This window comes from Chlorocebus sabaeus, chromosome 21, assembly GCF_047675955.1.
Source record: "Chlorocebus sabaeus isolate Y175 chromosome 21, mChlSab1.0.hap1, whole genome shotgun sequence".
Taxonomy (NCBI): Eukaryota; Metazoa; Chordata; class Mammalia; order Primates; family Cercopithecidae; genus Chlorocebus; species Chlorocebus sabaeus.
The window spans coordinates 59,485,825-59,507,287 of record NC_132924.1 but is presented as its reverse complement, the minus strand read 5'-3'; the positions used below and the strand labels follow the sequence as shown (position 1 = coordinate 59,507,287).

The following is a 21,463-nucleotide window of genomic DNA, read 5'->3' as shown; positions in this document are numbered from 1 at the left end:
GCTCACATACATTTGAAGCACATGACCCTACACCTCATCGTAAGCTGCTTGGCTCCTTTGAAGTTGCTTTTCTTTCTCTTAAACTTCCATTCAGTCATAAACTCAGCATTATTTATTGTGTAGATTATAAATGAACATGTCAAGTGGTAGTACAGGGTCGTCCACTAAAGTGGAAAGTAATTTTTATTGTTAAAGTTTTGCTCAGAAATGTTAAAAAAATACTTATACGAAAACATGACAGGCTCTAAATCCTACACAATTTGTTTACGCAGTGGGTTATTTATTCCCTTTAGGGTATTCTTGGCTGAACAGTTTGAGTTCCTTCAGCCGCATCTGGATGCTGTGATGCCTGCAGTCAAAAAGCCCTTTCTTCAGCAGTTCTATTCTCAGGTCAGATATGGTCTTATATGTCATTTCAACTGTGAGCAAGATAGGACACAGATTATTTAGATTTGGTTGTTTATTTGTTTAACTAGAAGTCAGTCTTGAAAACCCAGGAGAGCCAGATAGAGTATTCATTTATTCACTCATGAATTCCTGTGTTAAATACATACTATTGAGCACCTCATGTAACTTTTAGACTAGTGAGAGAGAAAGCACCAGTTAAAACTATTAAAATAAAGCATGATAAGTACTGTGGTAAGGGGAAAGTGCCATGAGGGTATTTAACCCAGAGTGGAGGACAGGAGAGGCTCTGGGTGGGAGAAGGTCATCTAGAAAGGCTATCTAGAGGAAGTAATGTTTAAACTGGACCAGCAAGGTAGAGAGGGTGAATGAGGGATGTATTCTAGACAAAGGGAATGGCATATGTGAAGACCTGTGAGAAAGAACATGTGCATGCGAACAGCTGAGGAAAGCTTGTTGGAGTAGGGAGGAGGTCTGGGAATGAGAAAGATGGCTGGGGCAATCAGCAGGAGCCACTGGCATATAAAGCACCCTGCTTCAGGAGTTGGACTTTATTTGGAGGGCGTGGAAGCTCCTGGAGGGTTTGAAACAGATGAGTGGCATGGCTGGATTTGTGTTTTAGAAAGAGTTTTCTGGGGGCATTGTGAAGAAAGAACTGTAGACGGCAGTCCTAGAGACAGGAAAACTAATTTGAAGGCTGATCCAGGATTGCAGGGGAGAGATGGTGGAATCCCAACATCATGTAGTGTGAGTGGAAATGGAGAGAAGTAGAAAAATTTGAGAAGTAATTGCTAGGCTCCATGAAGAGCTCTAGTTCTTTTACAGTTGCAGTGTCAATGGCTTCAAGTTTATTGAATGTCTCAAAATTATGTTTTGAGTAAGGCCTTTGCCTTCACTCAAATATTTAAAATATTTTTGTAATTTAAATCTCCAAAATATATAGTGTTTTATTTTCAGATATGATATATACTGGAAACAGGGGCAAGTATTCTTTATCAATATGATACTTTTAGAAAATAATTGTTTCCATTTCTGTGAAATTTATTTCAGACAGTCTCAACTGCCAGTGAACTACGCAAACCAATTTACTGGATTGTAGCTGGTAAAGCCCTTGACTATGAACAGATGCTGCTCCTCATGGCTAATGTGAAATGGGATGTAAAAGAAATTATGTCACAGCACAACATATATGTAGATGCACTATTAAAGGCAAGTTTTCTGAGAAACACCTTTGCTAAAGATCAACCTACTAAGAGAAGTGTTCCTTTATTGCAGTTGCTCTAAAATAGTAAGATTATAGTTATTACCACATTTCTAGCATTGTGGTATTAAAGACCCTGAATTGAAATAGGCTTATTTTCTGAATTTGTCTTCTATTATATCTAAGAATACATCATAGACTTTTTTAGCTTTGTTCACTAGTTTCCCATTTTGAATTGTTGTATGTCGTGGCTGACTTTCATATTATGTAATCTCAGTAGCCATCACTATAATGACAAGAAGATATTTCAGTTTAATTAGAAATTATTTCTGTAGTTTAGCATAATATTCATTAGCAAGAGACCATGCCTCTGATTATTCCGAGTAGAAAATCACACTACTTTTGCAGTGTGTCATACAAACACCTCTTTGGAGTCAGTGACCTGTGTGTATACGTTTCCTGGAAAGAATTGTGGTTGTTTTTTTTTCACTTATGCATTAATAGATACCTGTAGATCACCTGGCATGTGCCACACACTGATAGAAGTGCTGGCAGTATAGCTGTGAATTCGGGAACTTATGTGCCCTCAAGGAATTTACATGCCAGGGCAGAGATAGCAGTAAACATATAAATTGAGATATAATGTCAGATGATGAATAATGCTGTGAAAAAAAACAAAATCATCTGAAGAGAGACAAAGAATGACAGGATGTGGGTGGAAGAGGAAGACCATGTATTTGTTATGCTCGGAGAAGGACCCTGATAAGGTGAGACTGGAGATGAGGCCTGCGGGAAGTAAGGAAATAAGGTGTGGAAAGAGCATCTGAGAAAATGAAAGTAACTTTCAGAAAAAATTTTTTCATTTTTGTAACTGAAAAGAAAAATGTCCCTTCTTAACCTCCTTACTTTAATCTCATTTACGCAATCATTCTTACCTGCTCAGACCAAGTCAACAAATAAGAGCCTAGGACATCTGAGAACCAATGAACAGAGCTATAGATTTAAAATGGAGATGGTAATGGAGTTTCTTCAGTCACCAAGTCCCAGCAATTTATGGTCCCCTTCAGAGGCCTTGGTTGAAGACCGTGAGGCTGTCTCCAGACTCCGGGACTAATCATGCCAACATCAGTAAGCAATTGCTAGGAGTTTCCATAGAGATCTTAGCGGGGAGTGACACCAAGGGTGCTCTATATTTGCCACTCTGGAATTCAGAGATTATTGACCTTGAAAAATAATCAAAGCAATAACTTGGTTTCTAGAGCACCCAGGAGATTTCAATTGCAAATTTTCATTTGGAATGTAAAAGACAAATGTGATTTATAAATAATGAAACCCCCCCCCTTTTTTTTTTTAACAATTCTGTTTTTGAAAAAGTGGTTCTATTTTTTATGACATGCTGTCTTAGTCCTTTAGGATACTACAACAAAGTTCCACAGGCTAGGTGGCTTATAAGCAGAGCAGTTATTTCTCACAGTTCTGGAGCCTGGGAAGTTCAAGATCAAGATCACGGCTCAGGCAGATTTGGTATATGGTGAAGGTCCGATTTCTCATAGCTGTCACCTTGCTGTACCCTCACGTGGTAAAAGAGGCAAGGCAACTCTCTGGGGCTCTTTTATAAGGGCGTTAATTCCCTTGGTGAGAGCTTGGCCCTCATGACCTAATCACTTTTAAAAAGCCCCAACTCCCAACACTGTCACCCTGGGATTAGGATTTCAACATATGAATTTAGGGAGGACACAACATTCAGACCATAGAACATACTAACCATGGACCTTATAGGGGTGCAAGAGAAAAAGACTTCTGTGCTCAACAAATACACATACTATGAGGAGGCTGCTTTTTTCAGTTATTTGTTATTCCAGTTATAAGAAAGAACTCGTGTTATTCAGATTATTAACCTAGCCCAATTTTTAGCAGCTTAAGGCCTTCTTTAAGCATAAAGATTAATTTTCTGTGATAACGTTTGTTCTTTCTGTTACTTTTCTAAGTCTATGCATCTAAGTCTAGACAGTTTGCTTATGTTGCCCCAAAAGAATCATAAGAAAAATGAAATGTTTGTATGATTCATTTTATGACAAGCATTTTTGAACATTGAATTAAGCAATAAGTAGAATGTTATTTTTTACAGAAAGCATTTTATACATATAGCTTTACCTTTTAAATATTGATGAAAAATATTGAATTATGACTCTTGAAATCCAAAGCAGTTTAAGGAATGCATAAATAAATACAGTAACAAATACTACTACTCTCCTAGATCCATGAAATGAAACAACAAAGAGCAATTATTTATACAGTTTTGATTTTTTGAAGATAAATTTCGTGAATTGACAATCCACTTCTTTTTAATGATTAAAAGCAATTAATTGTTAAAAATAAATTAGCAAGAAAAATTGTGATTTAGAAAGAAGAAGCAAAAGAGCAGAGGATAACACAGTTATCATTATGTGATTGCCTGAGTGGTGATCAGATTAGATTTTTTTTCTCCTATGTGTTGTTAGAAAAGTTGAACACATGTCAGTCATGTTAAACATTGTGTAGCTTCTCTATTCAGGTAACTAAAGAAAAATGTCATTTTAAGATTTCTTTTTTTTTTTTTTTGAGACAGAGTCTCGCTCTGTCACCCAGGCTGCAGTGGCAGGATCTCCGCTCATTGCAAGCTCCGCCTCCCAGGTTCACGCCATTCTCCTGCCTCAGCCTCCTGAGTAGCTGGGACTACAGGCGCCCGCCACCACGCCCAGCTAATTTTTTGTATTTTTAGTAGAGACGGGGTTTCACCGTGTTAGCCAGGATGGTCTCGATCTCCTGACCTCATGATCTGCCCACCTTGGCCTCCCAAAGTGCTGTGATTACAGGCGTGAGCCACCGCCCCTGGCCCAAGCCTTCTTATATTTGAAATATATTGCCAGGGAAGAGTCAACAGCATTTACTTCATTAAATATTAAATGAGTATATTTAAATAGTAATAGTCCAAAGAGACCAAAAACACATTCATTGAAGGCTAAACCTTCTGCTGTTTCCGTCTAATTATTGGACTTGTCTAAATCAGGTATATGTATTTATATTTTTAGTACGATCATGTCATAAAAGACAATAAAAATATTCAGTTTTTCTGTAGGTAATAGAAACTGTGTTTTATTGTTTCCATTGCACTAAAAATTTGTGGATAGAGTATGATTTTTTAACCATTTGGTATACAGTTGAGCATCCCAAATTCGAAAATCTAATATTTGAAATAATCCAGAATCTAAAACTTCTTGAGTGCCAGCATGACACTCAAAGGAATTGGTCACTGGAGCATTTCAGAATTCTGGTTTGGGATTTTCAGATTTGGGATTCCCAACCAGTAGGTATAATGCAAATATTCCAAAACTGGAAAAAGTCCAGAGTCCAGAAACGCTTCTGGCCCCAAGCATTTTAGATAAGACATCCTCAACCCATATAATTATTTACTTTTAAAAAATGTTTAGGAAAAATGATAATTTATTAGATTGCACTCTGAGGAGTATAGCTACAAATCACAAATAGTTCTGAACTGAACACATATCAAACCATGTTTTTAAACCTGGGTTTCTTGAAGATATTTTTGAAGCCAAATTAGGTCATTCAGCTGTATTAATCTGTACTGACAACCATAGAAAATTTTGAGACATTTGGACATTGTTAACATGGTTTAATCAGTTAATGACACTTACTCCTTTTGCAATAAAATGTAGTATACTCTGTATTATAACATCATCTATTCAAACTAGTGCATATATATTTTTAAGACCTTCATACTAAGTCCAAATTATCTTTGGCATTATCTTTTTTTATTTTACTTGGTTTGATTATGAGTCTTTTTAAATCTTTTTTATTTAAACCATTTTTATGGGAGAGCATTGTGACATTTTAATGATATTCACAAATGGCTACTATTTGTCTTCTTAGGAATTTGAGCAGTTTAACAGGAGGCTAAATGAAGTTTCTAAGAGAGTTCGAATACCCTTGCCTGTGTCTAATATACTTTGGGAACATTGTATACGATTGGCTAATCGAACCATCGTAGAAGGGTAAGTTTTTCATGAAAGCATTATTTGTTTCTTTAATGACAAATTGTAATATATGAATAACATATGGTATTAATGGTTGGAGAGAATAAGTAGAAATAATGATAACTAGCAGACAAGTTTGGGATATAATTAGAGAAAAAAACCTTAGACCCCACTGTGTCTGTCTTTGTCTCTGCTTTCTTTTCTTGCTAGTGGCATAGACCCAGCTAGTAGATGAGTGAGGAATGCAGAATCTAATGGTTATCTGAAAGTTAAAACTAACAATTATTATTACCTAATAATAAAATTATGATGATGATGATGATTGTTATACCTAACATTTTTTGAGCATTAACTATGTGTTATTTACTGAACCAGACATTTCAAAGGATTATATCACCAAACCTGAAATAAACTCTCTTTGCAAGGTACCATGATTCTGTTTCATCAAGGAGAGAACCTAGTCTCAGAAAACCGAGGCTTAAAGAGGTTAGGTAACAAGTTCACACAGTTTTTAAAGGCATATGTACCCTTGATTTCTTTTTTTCTTTTCTTTCTTTTTTTTTTTTTTTTTTTTTTTTTTTTTTTTTTTTTTGAGACAATCTTGCTTTGTTGCCCAGGCTGGAGTGCAGTGGTGCAATCTGGGCTCACTGCAGCCTCCGCCTCTCGGGCTCAAGCAATTCTTGTGCCTCAGCCTCCTGAGTGGCTAAGACTACTGGTGTGTGCCACCATGCCTGCTAATTTTTTGTATTTTTAGTAGAGACAGGGTTTCACCATGTTGGCCAAGCTGTTCTAGATCTCCTGGCCTTAAGTTGATCTGCCCCCCTCAGCCTCCCAAAGTGCTGGGATTACACATGAGCCACTGCACCTGGTGGTATTCCTGATTTCTGATGGCAAAATAAGCCCTCAAAACCCTTATATCATCATTAATAATAATCACCATCATATCATTGTAAACTGTATAAATCTTTCTTGTGTTGAAGTTATATATCTATTAATAGTAATTTTCCCGTTTACTCAGAGACCATGCTTACTCTGCCCATAACATCTAGGACACAAATAAGGATCAGTAATACATTTGAAATATCCCTGAGAAGCAAACAGCTATTTCAGAGACCCTGTACAGTGCTCTAGAATTGCACATCAGTTGAATTTTCACACTATCATTTGTCTGATTTTTCTTTTGTTCTCATTTGTTATACAAAAGAATGTATTAGAAAGTGGGAAGGCGACAGTGACAAGCTGACAACAGTCTTGGCACTCTGTATTGAAACCAACGGTGCTATAAATTATAAAACGGCTGTGTTAACAATCGCGAATGAAGAGTATTTTAAATAGATTTGTCTAATTAAGTAGAAATGTGAGTAAATATTTCTGTATAAAATATTCTTTTTTTAAAAAAAAAAAAAAGCTTGGTCATTTTAAATAAAATAAGCTTTTATTTTCTTGTAACTTTCCTTAGGGTAAGTACCTCATTCCCACAGTTGAATTTTCCATGTTTTGTATGATTGATTGAAAAAAATGAAACACTGACTTAATGAATAATAAAGTGTTGTATTGTTAGGGTTAGTATATTTGTCTTTATTACTAGTCCACCTTAAAACACATTGTTTCAGTAGTGTAGAATGTCAGAATAAGTCTATAAACTTTTTATCACGAAAAATATGTATATACTTTCTATGCTTACATGCTTACACATTTCTTTATGTTTTCAGAGTGTTCATGGGAGAATTATTTCATTTGTTTCTTTTGCATTGAATACTTACAATATTGAACAGTTTCATAAAACTAAGATTACTTTGAAGTATTTAAAGCTGAGTTTTATAATAACTCTTGGCAGCCAGATTAACTGGAATACCAGTTTAACTTTCTTACAGATGATTATGTTAATTGAATACAGAGAACTATGGTCTGTAGCACAACAAAGAGCCTTGAACTCATTGGATCTCTTTGCAAATGAGAAAATTGAGGCCCCCATAGGTAAAATGACAGGGCACAAACACAACCCAGTCTTTCTGACTTAAGACTTATGTTCTCTATTTCCTATAACCCTCTCATTTCTGGGGAATCTGTCCAAATATAGGTTAGAGAAAACTTCAAATACCCGACAGTTTTTTGCTTCTAATTATCCTATAATATATTTTTTTATTGTTTTGCATCTTAGATATGCCAATGTCAAGAAGTGCAGTAATGAGGGTCGTGCCCTGATGCAATTGGATTTTCAACAGTTTTTAATGAAACTTGAAAAACTAACAGATATTAGACCCATTCCTGATAAAGAATTTGTGGAAACTTATATTAAAGCCTATTACCTAACTGAGAATGACATGGAACGCTGGATCAAAGAGCACAGGGTGAGAACTGGAAAACAGTTAATTAAGTTTTTATTCCTTTTTCTTCGTGCTGTTCTTGTCGCGTGTGTTATTTAATTCAAAATCATGAGAGTGAAATATAAGGAAACATTTGCTTTTTTAATACAAACTACTTAGGTCAGTTCTTTACCATTTTCAGACTAAGGGCACTGTATCTAAGCAGTACTCTTTGACTCATCAAATCTTTTTCAGCCCTTTGTGTACTGTTACTGTAATTATCTAGAAATACAGCCAAAGTCAAGACATTAGCTAAATTTTTCCTGCAACTATATTATAGGAAAAGGCTGAAGTTGATAAATGCTGAGACAGATTGAATACAGAAACAATGAAATGATTCATAAGCCATAATCGATTATGTAACTTAAACCTCACACAAACCTTCTCGTACTCCTCAATAATGAAATGGTAACATCGTACACACTGACATGTATTAGTGATGGTTGAAGACATTAATATTTAAATGGCTAAACTTAACTTGCATCTTACATTAGATTTTGCCTTTAATACAGATTTGATTATTTTTCTTTTGTATGACTATATAGATAAAGAAAAATACTATTGTTACGTAGGATGCCGAATTTTTGACACAGTTCAACTCAGTGTGCTTGGTATGGGAAGCTTTTCTGTATATGGTATGTGTTAAAATCATCACCAAATCCTCATTACTTTGATAACTCAAGGGTTCACATTTTCTTAACCTATGAATGTCATACGTAAAAGCTAAGTCAAGTTCTATTTCATTTGGGTAAGAAAATAAAGAATTATTTGTATATACCTGCTCAGACTCATCCTTTCTGGCCTTAACGCTGTAAAGAGATAAAATGAGCATTAGCCTAGAACGTTCACATTGGCCTGAATCTTATGTGAATGTCCCCACTCTTAGTTGGTTTTGGATCTTTAGAAGCAAAGTAGGAATGTATGTGTTATTTGTAATGAGTTTGGCCAGTAAGCCAGAATGAGAAAAACTTCCCCACGTTTAGCCCCACTGACATTTGAGAACCAAAATGTTAAACCTAGATGCAGATGGACTGCTGAATGTTGCTAGACTCCATTTAGTAAAGTAAGCTGTAAACACTTCTGGGTTGGTACTGAGGAAAGGGTTTTGGAAAAGAGTACAAAGTAGCTGAGGAGAAAAGGCGCAGCTCTAAATACACATTATTTGATGCAAGAATGATGCCCATTTTTTGGATTTACTCTTTTAATATAGTGGACTGATTTTTTCTTTTCAGCTTAGTACTTTGAAAGAGCTTTAACTGATTGATATTTATAATTCAGTGACATTTCCCCAGCAGCAGCAGGGACACTCTTTTCTGTCTTTGAAGGAAACTCCCCAAAATGTTGAGTCCAGTGATTACTGACGATGGATCCTCACTGAGTGCTGAGTGGTTAAATGAGATTACTTACCAAGTGGGGACAGGTGCTCTCAGAGACCAGATACACAAGCTGAGCAGTTTGCTAAGTTTTTAAAATCAATTCTTTCTCCTGTTTTGAAACTGTACTATATTTAGTGGTTACCTTCAATAAAGACACATTTTCTTTTCTTATTAGATAATAGTACACAGCTATCTTTCCCTATCTGAACTCTTGCTATTCAACCTCCAGTACCAAATCAATCTGCAGAAATTTCTGATGAATCCCTGTTTATTCTCATCCTGGCAATTCAATATCTGAAATTCAGGAACCAGATGGATTTGGATTGCAAAAGATACTTGTAGTCTTAATTTTATTTGCAGCTCCCCTGACTTTGTGTTCTTTGTTACCTTATTCATTCGTTGTATCTTAGAAGAGTTGTTGTTCTCTTGTTGGAGATTTTTTTTTTTTTAACTGAAGTGTTTACAAAATGTAGAGGACCAGAAAAATACTTCATCAGTAGCATTTAAAAAATTTGAAATGTCAATATATTTTGATGACTCAATAACAAAGACTATCACAGAAACAAGTGTAAAGTGATCATCAAAGTAGTAAGAAGCATATGCATGTCAGATTACCTTGCCGTGTTAAAACAGATTCTAGTGCTTACTATTTGAAATGTGTACTGTAGTATTCTTATTTCCTCCTATTACAGCTCAGTAAACAATTTGCCTTTCATTTGCCAACGGTAATTTCCACTGTTTTTCACTGTTTTATAGTGCTCAGTAACTATCCACTGCACCTGAATATCCGCCTGTTCTTTTGTTGCACCAATCAGATACATTCCTTTTAGGGTACTAAATTTGGATCTTTCTTCTTTGAGCAGGAATATTCAACGAAGCAGCTGACCAATCTGGTGAATGTTTGCCTGGGATCCCATATCAATAAGAAAGCAAGACAAAAACTTCTAGCAGCTATAGATGATATAGACAGACCTAAAAGATAATGAACACTGCTCTTTTTCCTCAATGGCATTGATCCTCACTCAGCATATATGACCTGAAAGCCAGTTTTTTAATGCACTTCTGACAACTATCTGCTAAAAAATCTTTGTGCATGTTTTTTTCGACTGGAAAGTGAAAAACATTGAAATGTGTGTGGTGTTCTCATGACTTTTATATGCTGTGGTCTCTTCAACTTTTGGTCTCATTTGTTGTAATCTGAAATGATATTGTTGCCTTGTCATAACAATGGTTATGTGACTGCAGTTAATACATTTTACAGAAGAATGTACCATAAGTATATAATTAGAAGAAGAGTGGCTTAATATATGTATGGGAAGTTTATGGAGAATGAAGTTGGCATTTTTCTACCCTCTGAGCTTGGTTCTTACTAAGCATAATGTGAGGGTGAATGTGTAGTATCTCGTAATTATGAGCACTGCATGAGAATTAGAAAACACGTGTAAGTAACATAGATGAAAAATCAGTATGTTCTCTGTTTTTAAAATGTCAAAGTTTATGTCAGGGTTAATTTAGTTATAACAAAGTGATCATAAATGATGAAATGTAATAAATATACTCGAGTATGATCAGCCTATATGAGACTACATTTTGATTTTTTGTGTGGCATGCAGATGTCATGAACTATAGTGCAGCTTTTAGCTTGTTCTAATTTTAATTGTTTTGTATCCTGAAACCAATGGTGAAAAGTAATTTCATTGAGTGTACCTTTTCAATGCCTGAGTAGCATACAGAATCATGATTATGAGATTTTCTTTTATCTTTCTTTATAAACATATGGTTTTTTTTGTTTAAAGTTTTGGTCTCTAAATTCACATTGTGTCCTAGGACAGTAAAACCCAGGTCAACTGACTCAGGAAGCAGTTGTCTGCTAGTCACGCATGTATGTATGGTCATATGTTCACTCTTCTTAAATATCTGCCTTTTGTAACACAAATGTAAAATAATATCAGTCTAGCCAATGATGAACTCTGGAATCCACTTAGTCTTCAGTAAGTATGTGTTGTTCCTCTAAACTTTGCCCTGAAGCCAGGGATCTTCTCCTAATATATGTGACATGAAAATCCATTTTCCATGTACTCTTACCAACTATCTGATAAGGAATTTTGCGTGTGTTCTTTCTGACTGGGGAGTGGAAGACATCTAAACTTGTGTGGCGTTGGTCCAATGATTGCCATGCATGACCTGTAACATCAACAGCTGACGGAATCCTAAGGAATCATGTGAGAAACAGGCCTTGGGTCTTGTGAGTCTCTGGGACCTAAGGTGATAAAATGGATGGCACAGGATGGCATGTGATCAAGCATGGAGGTGATAAGGAAACAATTGCTACTCTGTGTCCATCAGCCCCTGCTATGTCTGTAAGTGCACAGTGTAATGTGAAGCACTTTCAGAATATGCTTGTGTGTGTCTGTATGCTGAGTGTTTTCATCCTCTCACTTCACAGTTCATTTACTGTCAGTTTAAAACTTTCCTCTTGTAAAAAGGTATGAGTTTGGTGCCACTGTGATTTGCTTGTGGCTAGATTATACACTCGTGAAGTAGATTCTGCCTGTAGCCATTATTTATATGCAGCCACTTGAAGAAAACAAACATGAGATAAGCTGGGTCCTTGAGTTTAAATGGCATATTTAGCTGGGCACATAAAGAGCTAATCAATCTTTTTAAATTTTCAATTGATGAGGAGCTGCTTATTTGTCTTTTCTACGTGGATTTTATAGTTGCTTCCTTTAATTTCTACTTTAGTTGGCCCTAGATAATATGAACAGTAATTACCTGCCTGGTAGAGCCCAGTGTTTTCCAAGGTAATAGGAATTGATACAAAAGAATTATTTATCTTGTTAGAGACTCAGCCATGCAATCTGACAGACATTTTAACCTACCCTTACTTTGCTCTCTCCATCTTCAAATGAAATGGTGAATATTTTTAATGCTTTTGAAAAAAGTTTCTTTGGTTTTTGGTTTTGTGTTTTTTTTGCATTAAAAGGTGGCTTAATAAGTGCTAGCTAGCATCAAAACAGTAACAGGAGATTTGAGTCATGAAATTACCTAATCACAAGAGAGTTACCAGACATTTCTCAAATACTTTATACAGTAATATTGAATTATAACCATGTAACATTTTGTGAAACTAATTTTAAGATAAATAGAATTGAAAAGCTGAGAACGTAAATAGAATTATACATGTTTCAAAAACTACTATCATTACCAAAAATGTATTCTTTTTGAGTCTAAACTTTCCTTAACTTTGATATTTTCCATGAAAGTGTCCTGTAGAATTTACCGTGGGAGCATGGTAAATTAGCATTCCCTGAGAAAGAATGATTCTTTCTACATATACATTGTCTTGCATTTAAAAATGCTAGGGGGACACATAGCAATTCAAATGAACTAGTTTGCTTTGGTTTATAAAACCAACAGAGATCTTGTAAGTTCACTTTAACTAATAAACTCATTTACACAACTTATGAAATGAATTTCTCTTGAAACCAGGGCCATATGGTATTTTACCATATCTTTAAATAAAATTTCGTTTCAAAATTTCTATTTGGCTGAGTGCTAAAGTGAAACTTTGTTATATTAAATACCTTTTTCTTTACTCACCGAAAAGTAGTAAAAGGCTTGCAATTCAATTCACCTTGTAAGCATAGTTGTCTTTTGTAATAAAAAATCAGATCTGAAGATGAATTGATGAATATAAGTTGTGCTCAAAGCATACAGAAGTACAGGGTGGGGGGGATTTCCGTATATATATATTATACACACACACATATATATTTCTCTTTTGGAATAATTTTGATTCAGATAAGTGGTTAACAAAATGATACTTGGCTTCTGACAATGATTAATGACAAGAGAATTATTAATACTCTGGTGTAATCTTTGTAAATGTTAAGTCTGGTGCAGCTTTCTACAGATTTTTTCTTATTGTGGAAAATATTTGCTCAATTCCTATTATCCACAGATTTATAAAGGCCATGAAAAAGTTTAAGCAGTACAGCTCTCACAAGGACAAAACTGTGTCAGATTTATACAAGAGAACCGTTAGCTGTTTCAAAATGAATGGAGAAAAAAATCCATTTGCTTTGATATGCTTTTCTTGATTGACATATCCTTTTTGAATATTGCTAAATACCTAGATCATTTTTTTCAATATGAAAACAAAACCACAGCTAAATATTCTCCTTCACTTAGAAGTATCCCTCTGGAATTTTAGTCCTTTATTGATAACGAATAATATAGAACTCTTTTTGGTCTGTTTTTGATAAAGAACCATTTTTATAAGTTAATTTAGACATCACTTTTTGATCCCAAGACTGAGAAGACTTGGCCCTGATAAGGATTTCCAAATTTGCCCTGTAGGTATTTTTTCTCACTGAGCTGAGCCTTTCCATCCAGGGAAGGGATTTTCTTCATCAGTAGTTTTTGTTTTACTCTGTTCCTTCCCAATCCTAGGTCCCAAAAGGATTTCTGCTTTAAAGACAAGGCATTTCCACAATGTGGGCATTTTAATCCAGCTACACCAAATAACAAGCATGCTCATCTTCACCCAAAAAGAAAGGACTTTGTAGTCAGGGTTTCCATTTTGGCACTGCTCAGTACTAGAGCCTATGCTAAAGTGTAGTGACACCATCAGGTAACCACTGGGAGACTATTTTTGCTGGCTTCCTGCTATCTGCCTTACCTTACTTCTGTTATCCCTGCTTTCCTGATCACAATCCCACCTTTAAGCACCCAAGCAAAATGCTATCCTTTCTGTGAAACTTATCCTTCCCAAGGAGAGATGCTGTCGAGAAAAACTGATAGGGAGTTGTGATGGTCATGATGATAGCACGACTTTAACAAGGATCGTGGCAGAAGGCCTCCCTTGGGAGGAAGGAAAGAGTCTTGCCATGCAGATGTCTGAGCGAGCGTTGCAGGCTGAGGGAATGACAAGTGCAAAGGCCCCAGGGTGGAGGCTGCTGTTCAGAGAACAGCAAGGAGGGCAGTGTGGATGGCATAGTAAGCAGAAAAAAGAAAGAGCAGAGAGAATGTGGCAGGAGGGGACACATACAGGGAAGGACTTTAGATTTCACCTTCAGATGGAAGCATTTGAAGGGCTGTGAACCAAGTGATGACCTGATTTGTGACTTAGGGTTTACCAAAACCACTCTGTATATTTGAGAAAGAGCTAGAGAGGGACAAAAAGCAAAGCAAGGAAACAAGGTAGGAAGCTAATTTGGTAAACCATGGGAGGCTAGGATTGCAGTAGCATTGCGGGATATGGTGAGGGATGGTCAGACGCTGGACATATTTCCAAGGTAGAAACACAATGATTGATATTTGAGAAAGGTGTGCTTAAAGACTTTCTGGAGGAAGTAGAAGTCTTTGGGGAAGACTGGGTTTGTGAACAAGATCAAGAAAACAGTTTTGGACAGAGAAGTTTGAGATACTTGGTGATAAATTGTTGGAGGTGTAGGAGAGGGTACCTGCATGCAAGTCTGGAGTTCAGAGAAGAGGTCAGAGCTGTAGATGTAAATGTGGGAGTCATCAGAATATAACGTAAAACCAAGATTTATTTAGGAGGCAGAAAACTTGCAAGCATAGGACAGTAAAAAATTTTTTAAAGGCACTTCTCCCCATCCCCTTGCCATTGTTTCCATGAGAGATGAGACAGGACCAGGGTACTGTGCTGGAGGGGCAGTTTTCTGGAGCAAATATGAGAACATCTTGCCACCCAGGGACCTACTGGGTGGACATTTGTAACTCCTTTAACTGGGAAGCCGTCACTCTTGCCGGAAGATGCACTCTGGTGCAGCTTGTCATCTGGGCGACTGAGTGAGTTTCAGGACCATGTGGTCCCAGAGTGTCTTCCTCCATGACACTGGCTGGGCATTAAGAATGCTCTAGTAGATAGGACGAATGACGTGTGCCCTCAAGGAGCTAAAATCTAGCAGGATAAATAGATGTAAAACAAACATTTCATTACATATTGGTGAGTATTCCAAAGGAAAATGCTGGGGGTTAGTGTTCAGGAAAGACTCACGTGAGGAAGACATTCAAGTGGAAACAGGATGAGTAGGAGTTGAATGAGGAGGCTGAGGGAAGAGCATGTTTGAGGATCAGAAAGGGCAGTGTGTTTGGCCTATAAAAGGGAGGCGGAAAGAGGTACAAGAGGCGGAGGAGGAGCTGCAAACGTAGACGTCTTCAAGCAGGAAACACGCAAGTAAAGCAGCAAATGTTATTCAATAATGAGTGACTAGCATTTTGAAAAATGGACAGTGTGGGCCAGGCTGTACCTACAGGCACTTGAATTATAATTTTAAACTGCATCCAAATGAACTAATCACTCCTGCTGGCCCATTACTTGAGGGGAAGAAGGGAGTCTGTAGAGAAGAGAGACCCAGAACTTCATCTGTGGGTTCTGCTGTGCATCCTTGACAGCATCTGGCACAGAATCTCAGCTAAGATGGATGAAATCCTCTACTCAGGCCCTTTGAACTAGAATTTTTGCCTAAACTGAACTAAAGAGTTGGTGAGTTCCTTTGGGGCAGCACTGGCACATATATACTCCTTACACTCCAAAGCTGTCTGTCCTGGATCAAACATGTAACACTGATTTTTCAATATTGTTGAAAGAAGACTAATTACTAAGTAATTGTTGAAGAGAGATGTGCATTGGCATTTGAAGCTAAAATATTAGTGGTTTATAAAGAAGCAAAACTTACCTCAATTCCTTTTTTTTTTTTTTTTTTTTTTTAACATTTGCATGCTGTGTAAGTTGAAACTTGTCTTGTTGTATTAGACTGCCCCAGACCCCTGGTTCTAAAAATGTGGTTCCCAGTAGCTTCAGCATTTATTACCTGGGAACTTGTCAGAAAGGCAGATTCTCGGGTCCCCCACCCTGCCCCTAGACATGCAGAATCAGAAACTTGGGAGGAAGCTCAGTGATGGGCATTTCAACAAGCAATGATGCACACTAAAGTTTGGGAACCATTGCCTTGCACCTACTTGTATACACACACACACATACAGAGAATGAAAGCGATCCAGAGAAGTTCACCTGTAACTTTCCCCTAATTAAAAAAAACTACCGTATAGCTATTCCAAACAGACGGAGGAGAAGGCCTTGTTTTAGTTTTTAGAAAATTATTTATCTTTTATCCACTTAATAATTGTTACTATTCTTCAAGATAAATCTTAGACACAGAATATTATTAGCTTTCCTGAAGGAGCCTCTAAGTGACTGGTGTTTGAACAGGCCAGCAAGCATGTTGCATGTCCTTCACACTGACTTGAGTTGATTAACAAAGATTCTCCCAGGAGATTTTTAATTGGTGCATGAGTCATGAGCAGTGAGACAGGTGGGACTATAAGAATAATGTAATGTATCTTACAGTGATTTGGTCTTTGATTTTCTTAGCAGTTAATTGAATCAGGTGGAGAGAGAAGCCAGGTCATGATCTGGTAAGGGAAGCTAGCCATCCAGATGGTTATTGTATGTGAATCAGCTTGTAAAATTTCACTTTGCTGAGAGTCCCCCAAATCTAAGAAGTGCTAAAACATCTGACAGAATTGGTTAATGTGCAACTTTGTATTTGCAAATACAGAAGGATTTGTAGAGGCACCTGTTTCTATTACAAAGCCACAGCTGGACTCTGTAAAGGTGGTGTTCAAGAACATCTCTTTTAGCTTTTAAAATGAAAAAGTGGAGTTATTAAGCTGAAGTTATTCTGAAATTTCCACAAAGCTCAACACAAAAAAAAGGGCTATTATAATTCTTTTCCTAATAGAATACATCAGGATGATTGAATTCATCAGTCAGAATTACTGGGGGAGGGGATGGTTGGAAAAGTGACTTAAAATCAGGCACAAGGCACAACATTTTTTTTTTTTTTGTATGTTCCTTATAAAGCAAATTCTAAGAACTACACTTTCTGAGAACTTTCAAAGATCTATCCTTTCTCAAAAGAATATGTGTCCAACTTACTTTTGTCTTGCAGACAGCCTACAAAGCAAGCCTCCTCCCATGACCTGTCTCCTCTGTATGGATGCCATCTGCCAGCTCCTCCCAGTAGTCCTTTGCTGTCACTACCTCTTTAATGGCCTCTGTTTCTATATCCACATTCCCTCAGGAATCCTCTCAGTGATGGCTTCCTGCCAGCAGCATCAATTCCCCAGCCTACCACTTACACCACGTTCCAAGCTCTTCATGCTATGTTATCTTGGATATATTACCTTGGCTTGTTTCCTGTGCAAGGGGCTATCCACCACATTTATGTGTCTCCCACAACACTCGAGCCAGCACTGAACAATTAGTCACAATAAACTTAGTGCATAACATTCACCAAGCATGCCTTAAATGATTTACCTTTATACATTTAATTCTAACAAATCCGTATGGCAGCTAGCATTATTATTACTCCTACTCTCTACAAATGAGGAAATTATATAATCCATTTAATTTCTGTGCAACTCAGTAAGTGAAGGAGGTGGGTTTGACTCAGCCAACAATCTACCATGATGCCACAGCCTGTGCATTTATCTATTACCCTAGAAGTCATCTGAAGCAAATAATTTTTGTTTGATTAATTTAGGAAAGACATGTCTCATTCTAGATAGAGTTAATGTAGCATTCCTCTCCTGTTTGTTTCCATGTCAGACTTACCACGAGCCTGACATGAGTTAATGGCTGGGGCTCTATTGAGTTCATTTGTTTCCTTGCCTAGTCTCCAGTTACCCTTCTGTGCCATTTCCTTTTCTCCAAGATGGCAATAATAATAGTATCTACTTCCTAGGGCTATTGTAAGAATAAAAGAATGAAAAAATTCTCAGAACAGTGTTTTGTATATAGTTCAGTGAATGGTAGTCATTATTATTAACGTTGTTTTGTGGAGGAGGTGACTGGGGCTCAAGAGTATTAGACAGTTTTCCCAAAACCACAGTGCAAGGGGTCGAACCAGATCTTGAATCCACCACTCTTTCCGTCACTGCTTCCAGCAGCCATGTGGTCCAGGTATGGCCACTGATGGACCTCGTCACATTTCTTCAGGTCACTAGTCTGCCAGATTGCATCCCAGTATCAATTCCATGGCTGTGTATTTCACTCCTTCCCAAAGGGTTAGTTAGCATACTCAGAACGTGTGCTGGTCCTAAGTGGAACTCCTTCAATTTTTAGTGCCTGCAGATTTCATAGCATCATATTGCTAGTAGTGAGTAATGTGACCCAAAGCAGGGGAAGTAAGAATCAATGGTTATTCCATATACAGGTGAATGCTTTAAAGCCTCTTCCTTTATGCATTCTTTTGATAAACCACCTAAGAGACACTATTCTGACTGCTAAGAAATTCATGTGTCAGCCGGGCGCGGTGGCTCAAGCCTGTAATCCCAGCACTTTGGGAGGCCGAGACGGGCGGATCACGAGGTCATGAGATCGAGACCATCCTGGCTAACACGGTGGAACCCCGTCTCTACTAAAAAATACAAAAAACTAGCCGGGCGAGGTGGCGGGCGCCTGTAGTCCCAGCTACTCGGGAGGCTGAGGCAGGAGAATGGCGTGAACCCGGGAGGCGGAGCTTGCAGTGAGCTGAGATCCGGCCACAGCACCCCCGCCTGGGCGACAGAGCGAGACTCTGTCTCAAAAAAAAAAAAAAAAAAAAAAAAGAAAGAAATTCATGTGCCAATGGCACTGTTTGTGCTACCACACAAGCTCCTAAGGAAATTCCAACTGTTATGTTCACTTCTACTTCAATTGTGGGGAAAGTTTTCCCTTTATCCTTCTCCCCATACAAGGTATACAGCTCTCCCATCCTATGTTCAGGGGGCTTAAGTTTGGAGTTGCTGAAAGGTAGGGAGCACAGGTATTAGAAACATCCACACTTAGGGCAGCCCAGCATTGAGTCCCTTCTACTCCATTGCTTTACCCACACAGGAAGTGATCTGCAAGTGGGCACGTTTTAGTTCATGCTTAGATCAGCAGTTTCTTAGACTCCTTTTCAGCTTGTTTGAGGGTCGAAGGAGCGAAAATGACACTTGGATGCTAATGAGATGCAAAGAAAACAGAAATACACAGAAAACCAACAGAGGCATTAATAGGGAAATAACCCTGCCATTGATCAATATCTTATTAATAAGATTATTGGGAGAGTACTCTCATTTCTTTTAGAAGAATTCTTTGCAGTTTGTATATTTATAAATACAAAAACCTAATATTTTCATATCCAAGCTCACAAGCTCATATGTACACACACACACACACACACACACACACACACACACACACACACACTTCCTCCTGCCCTAACATCACTGACTAAACAAATCTACTGCCTGGTATGTGTTTCTTTAGATAATGGGATGGTTATTTTAAAATCTATTTGAGTTGAGGTCCATCAGTTACCACTGCTGAGTCATTAATCTTTGAGACAAGGCTTGCTGCAAGCAAACTAATTGCAGTTTTGTCCCTGAGAGTTAAGTGTGTGTCAATAATAAAATTCTAAGTGAGATTGTAATTAGTGCACATCCAGGGACTGAGATTTGTCAGTGCTTGATAACTTGTAAGTACTTTGTCTTTAAAAGCTCACTTGTTGGAAGCTGGTTCAAATACTTTTTAAACCATCTTGGAGAGATGAGCCACTTGATCACTTTCAGCGTATTAGTGGAATTTTCAATATATTGGCAATTTGAAATCTTGTTTGGCTGGAATTAACCATGATGAGAGGAACTTGGCTTTTGTGAAGATAGTTAAACCATTCTGATGCTTTTTTGTTTGGTTTGGCTTTTAGCTAAAATAAACTTGGTCTTTTCTTGTAAGCGGTCAAATATCCTCTTTTCCTTTGGCTATTTTTTTTTTTCCTCTTTCGGCTCTTAGATTTCATCTTCAAGAGAATATGAACTTTGGGAAGAGATTATGATTTGATTAAACTAATGGTGGCATAGAAGACTTTGTGCCAGGATAGGGTGGCAGGGATTGACCAGGTGGTGCTATGAGCTGTTACTCTTCAAGCTTCAGGGACAATGTATAAATGATATAATTGTGGCATTTGAAACAGGAAGATTTAGCAATGACAGTATCACACTAGAATTGTCCACCTGGCAAGATGGTATAGGAAAGCAAAAAATTTTTTTAGTAAAAACATACACTGATCGTGCAGAAGAAAGACACGAAATTATCTCTGCCATGATTTAGGAGGTCCACAGTGGAATGGCAGGGAAGTGAGGAGTGGTGATTTGGCAGGTGGTGTCAGCAGTCTTTTGTGAGCCTGAAGTCCAGGAACATAATGCTTACCTAGGATCCAGTAAATCTGTGTGGGAGTCAGCACATGCGCCTGGCAGCAGGCGTCTCAGAACATGTAGCTGCAGGGGATAACACGACTGAGAAGCTTTCAGAGTAAAATATAACAGTTTTGAAGCTAGTAGGAAGCTTAGACATCACCTAGTACATCTTCCACTAGGAAGGTTATGGATATTTATTATCCACAGGTCTGTATTCTACAGCACTCTTAGCTATTCCTAAGAATTTCCAGTGATAGGAATTTTGTTTCCTTCTGAAGACAGCTTTGATCATCAGAGATCTTCGTAGATCTGATATTGCACTTCACAGAGTCTACAGTCATTGTCTCGTGTTCTGCCCCTCTGACCAGGGAGAATACAGAAACCTGTGTATCTCCCTTCCATTAATGCTGTCTGCAGCTGCATTGACTGACAACAGCCAAATCATATACAGAATGTTAATTCATTTTGGGCATGTTGTCAACTGAAACTCTTGTTCATTCACTACTGTTAAAGTCCATCCCCATCAACATGCATATGATGGGTTGTTTGAAATGTAAATAAATGTAAATTCAAGATTTTGAGAAATTTTCTTCCAAATATTATTTTATTACTTCTGGCTTTGTTGCAGTCTGTCTGGAATGTTTTGGTTCCATATTCTGTCCTTCAGAATATCCAGCATGTCCCACTTTGCTACTCACGTGATAAAGTATTTCTTACAGGTCATCATCCAAGTGGATACAAATGTGAGTGGGATAGAACCAAGGGCAGAGCTCTTGGGCCCAGCACAAGGCAACTCCAGTAATCAGACCTCTTTGAACAGATGTATTC

At 37.5% G+C, this 21,463-nt stretch overlaps 1 protein-coding gene across 2 annotated transcripts in view; it reads left to right on the top strand.

Moving 5' to 3' along the window:
- The window catches only part of VPS50 (VPS50 subunit of EARP/GARPII complex), a 119,637-nt gene extending 108,679 nt beyond the window's left edge, over positions 1 to 10,958 (top strand). For both annotated transcript variants that reach the window (XM_007982147.3, XM_007982145.3), the window contains exons 24-28: positions 294 to 390; positions 1,456 to 1,614; positions 5,537 to 5,658; positions 7,802 to 7,991; positions 10,246 to 10,958. In XM_007982147.3, coding sequence (XP_007980338.1) covers positions 294 to 390; positions 1,456 to 1,614; positions 5,537 to 5,658; positions 7,802 to 7,991; positions 10,246 to 10,365 — 688 coding nt within the window. In that variant the 3' untranslated portion in view covers positions 10,366 to 10,958. The remainder of the gene's footprint in view (positions 1 to 293; positions 391 to 1,455; positions 1,615 to 5,536; positions 5,659 to 7,801; positions 7,992 to 10,245) is intronic.
- The last annotated feature ends 10,505 nt before the right edge of the window (positions 10,959 to 21,463 follow it).